The sequence below is a fragment of the Helianthus annuus genome, chromosome 8 (genome assembly GCF_002127325.2).
Source record: "Helianthus annuus cultivar XRQ/B chromosome 8, HanXRQr2.0-SUNRISE, whole genome shotgun sequence".
Taxonomy (NCBI): Eukaryota; Viridiplantae; Streptophyta; class Magnoliopsida; order Asterales; family Asteraceae; genus Helianthus; species Helianthus annuus.
The window spans coordinates 103,984,241-103,988,540 of record NC_035440.2 but is presented as its reverse complement, the minus strand read 5'-3'; the positions used below and the strand labels follow the sequence as shown (position 1 = coordinate 103,988,540).

General features: G+C 34.7%; 1 protein-coding gene across 1 annotated transcript; it reads left to right on the top strand.

The window, feature by feature from the left end:
• The first annotated feature begins 2,218 nt into the window (after positions 1-2,218).
• Positions 2,219-3,601, top strand: LOC110870435 (putative nuclease HARBI1). Its single transcript, XM_022119616.1, has 2 exons — positions 2,219-2,402; positions 2,469-3,601. The coding sequence occupies exons 1-2, from the start codon at positions 2,219-2,221 to the stop codon at positions 3,599-3,601; spliced, it is 1,317 nt and encodes a 438-aa protein (XP_021975308.1).
• The last annotated feature ends 699 nt before the right edge of the window (positions 3,602-4,300 follow it).

Below are 4,300 nucleotides of genomic sequence, written 5' to 3'. Positions count from 1 at the left end.
AAATTATTATGCTGTATTTTATTGAATGTTGTGTGCTGTTTTGAAGTTTGTTTATTATATAGTTACCTCTGTTTGACACTTTCATATTTTATATAATTAGTTGCGTTAAAATTATTAACGATGTTTGTTATTTAAATTAATTAAATGAATATTTAGGTTTGAGTCTTTGAGAGTTTAAATGATGAAAAACTCTGTTGTTGTGAACAGATGTTTGAAAATAAAACAGTAGTTGATACATCTGTTGACTTTGGTCAACAGATTGAGGAAAACAGATGTTTGAAACCACAGTTTGGTTGAATGTATTTGTTGTGGAGAAAAATATGGTTGAAACTGTTGTTGGATTAAAACGGTGGTTTAAAACCACTGTTGGGTTAAAATAGGCTTTTGTGAAGGTTGAATGAACATGTTTGAATGCAAATGTTATTTCGTTTACAAAAGATTAATAAATTGTATATTTTTGTATTTTTTATACTCTAAACTTTAAGTATTTACCGACTGACTTATTTATTTATAAGTCTATATAAATATAACTATATTCATCATTTATATTTGTTATGCATGGTTTTCTAAGAAACGACCCGTGTTTGCACACGGGTCTTACCTGTAGTACTATATAATAAAAGAAACAAATGAGGGGACACATGTCATTTATTGGAGCCATCTATTTTTAAGTTTTCTCATATTTATCTCTTACTTAATTATAATTAATATTACTTAAAAGATAAATATAAAATAAAATTTAATATAAATTTAAACAATTCGTATAGGAGATAATATAGTCTTTTGAAATATTTATTAGATTTCAAACTTATTTATCTTGAAATTAACAAAATACATACACTAAATATAAATTAATATAATGTAAAGAGTTAAATGTCATTTTAGTACCTGTGGTTTGGGCCATTTTATCAGTTTAGTCCAAAAGTTTTATAATACACAGAGTTTATAAAGATACAAGGGTGAACGGAGTGGGCGGTAAACACCAGTGGTAAAGGTGTTTACCGAGCGGTAACACCGCCGCCAATGGTGTTTACCGCTCGGGGTGGTTGTGTGATCGGTGAACCTTTACCGATAAGGGAAGATGAAGGCTTGGTGATGATTGGATGGTTTCATTTATTATGTTTTTTTTAAATAATAGTTTACCTAATCCAAGATAGGTAAACCACCCCCAACATTTTTAAGCAACAGGTAAACAAAATAGGTAAAATGACGTGACACTGTTTGATTGGGTGATTTGAGAGTTTACCTATTCCAAATGTTTAACCACTCCCTTCACCCTAACAAAATATAACTTTTTATTGATTGGTATATAAGATTACATCTGCCCAACCCATACAATTCATGAAGTTCTTAAAAATGTAACTTTTTCATTATTTAATATATAAAATTAAATTTACTCAACCCATACAATACACGGAGTTCATAAAGTTATAACTTTTTTATTATTTAATATATAAAATTATATTTATTCAACACATGTAATAAACGAGATTTTTAAAGATATATTGTTTTATTATTTGGTATATAAAATTACATGTATTCAACCCGTGTAATAAACGAGATTTTAAAGATATTTTTTATTATCTAATATATAAAATTATATTTATTCAACCCGTGTATTATACAGGTTCTAACCTAATTTTATATAAGATATTTACATATGTTATTTAGAAAAATATAAAATTAAGTAGTTATAGATTTGTTTCAAATATATATAAAAAAAATGAGAATAATTGGGATATGCATGTGCCGCACATTAGCGAATGAGATTTGACATCCACATTTATAAATAAGAAACCCTAAGTTTAGATCTCAATCTTGGCAATAAACAATGCTTCATTTCCATACCTCTTTCTCTTCTTTCATTTTCTTAATTCTGACTTCTGATCCAAAAATATATTAAATCATTGGGATTCGAGCTAATTCCCAAGCATCTTTAGACTAGAAGGTATGGGGGCCGGCTTGGCCCGGCGCCGGACCCCCACACCGCCCCCCTGGATCGGCTCGCGACTCAAACGGCCACCCATAGCCGGGTGCGCCGCTCCTCCATTCAAATAATATAGCCGTTGAACGGCTAGAAATATTTAAAAAAAAAAAATCATTTTATTCTATAAAATCACCCACTTTCACTATTATTTCCCCACTTTCAACCCAAAACCCTCTCACTTTTATACCAATTTCTCCCACTTTTATAAAAAAAAATATCTTTTTACTCACAATGGCTTCTAATCCGTGGTGGCCCTCGTCTTCGGATGACGAAGAGGAGATGTTTTTCGCAAACGCTGTACTACGGGCGGGACAGATTCTAATCGAAGAGGAAGAGGAAGAGGAAGAGGAAGAGGAAGAATTCTCGTCTGAAAATGTTATCACCAGACGAATACGCATTAACAGAGACCGCCAAGGTTTTCATTACAAAATTTCATTGTCCTTATTTTTTTTAACTCGTACTTATATATTTTATACGACAGGAGCGCACGAGAAATTGGTGAACGATTATTTTTCGGATGAGCCTCTTTACAACGCCGACATTTTTAGACGCAGGTTCCGAATGAGTCGCCGCTTATTCACAAGGATTGCCAATGATTTGGCGGGGCTAGACCCGTTTTTCACGCAACGTCCTGATGCTCGTAATTATCAAGGGTTTACAACGTTACAAAAGTGTACTGCGGCCATTCGACAACTGGCGTACGGGACAGTGGCCGACGCTTTGGACGAGTATTTACAGATGTCGGCAAGAACTACGCGGGAATGTTTGTATCGGTTTTGCCATAATGTGGTGAAACTATATAGCAAAAAATATTTGCGGAAACCAAACGCGTATGATGTTCAACAGTTGTACCAAGCTCATGAAGCAAGGCACGGGTTTCCGGGAATGCTTGGTAGCATTGATTGTATGCATTGGCAGTGGCATAGTTGCCCGACTGCGTGGCGCGGCCAATATACGCGAGGTGATCACGGATATCCAACCGTGATACTTGAAGCTGTGGCATCACAAGATTTGTGGATATGGCATTCTTTCTTTGGTCTCCCTGGTTCACTCAACGACCTCAACGTGTTATACCAATCGGCCATTTTTACCGATGTCGTTAATGGAACGGGACCGGACACACGTTTTACAGTTTCTGGGGTAGAGTACAGACGTGGGTATTATCTTGCTGACGGGATATATCCGTCTTGGTCTACAATTGTGAAGACTATTCCATATCCCGAGGACGAAAAACGGAAAAAATTTGCGAAGCGTCAAGAAGCGGCAAGAAAAGACATCGAACGTGCTTTTGGTGTCTTACAAAAAAAATGGGCCATCCTTGCACAACCGGCACGTGCGTTCACCCCAAAAAGGCTGCGTCTTTGTATGTACGCTTGCATTTTGCTCCATAACATGATTATTGAAGACGAGGGTCGGGCGATTTGTGAGTTTGATGAGAACGCACCTTGGGGGAACACTGTCCCGGTTGATCCCCCACAACAGGATTTAAACTCGTTCTCGCTAACAAACGACTTCACGCATGCAAACCTTCAACAAGATCTGGTAGAACATATTTGGAACAACGTTAACATGGTGGACGATGACGGAGCCGAAGGTGAAGACGAAGACGAGTAGTGTGTTTGTTTTAAATTTTAGACTTCGTAGGCTTTTTTTATTTTTTAGTTTCGGTTTTTTTTTTTTTAGGAAATGTAATTTTTTTTATTTTTATGTTATGAAATGAAATTATTTTATGTTGTTTTATATTTTGTTTTTTAAATTTTATAAAGATTTTATTACCTTGGGTTATAAAATTAAAACAAAAGAAATTTATAAAATAATGAGGTGGGGCCCCATCCTCCATCCCCCTCCATCCTTCATTTGGCTCATCCCCCACGAGCCGCATACGTGGCGCCTACGTGGAGGCTCATCCCCGTGGGGATGAGCCAAACCATACCCACTAGTCTTATGACCAAATGACCAATATTTCCTTTTTATCAATCAATAAGTTTACCCTTTTATTTTTCAAAAAAAAAAATAATAATAATAATAATAAGTTTACCCTTTTAACCAAATTAAAAAAGAAAGTAAAAATTACGAAAAAATATACACATTTCGTGTGTGTAGCAAAGCCCTTTATTCATGTACGGATATTTGCGACATATTGTAGGAGAACAATTTGTTTAAAAAAAAAATAAAAGTTATGATCACTTATGCATATCTTAGAAAAATATGTACAAACCAAACATTCAAACACATTTACAAGAATAGGTGAATACGTAATCCACTTGTATATGCGATTACACACGAATACATATTAAACATGTAGTGATCTTT

Excerpts from the sequence above, each read along its gene's own strand:
- LOC110870435 (XM_022119616.1), top strand. The coding sequence starts at position 2,219 with ATGGCTTCTAATCCGTGGTGGCCCTCGTCTTCGGATGACGAAGAGGAG. Across the intron at positions 2,403-2,468 it reads CATTAACAGAGACCGCCAAG|GAGCGCACGAGAAATTGGTG; the intron begins GTTTTCATTACA and ends TTTATACGACAG.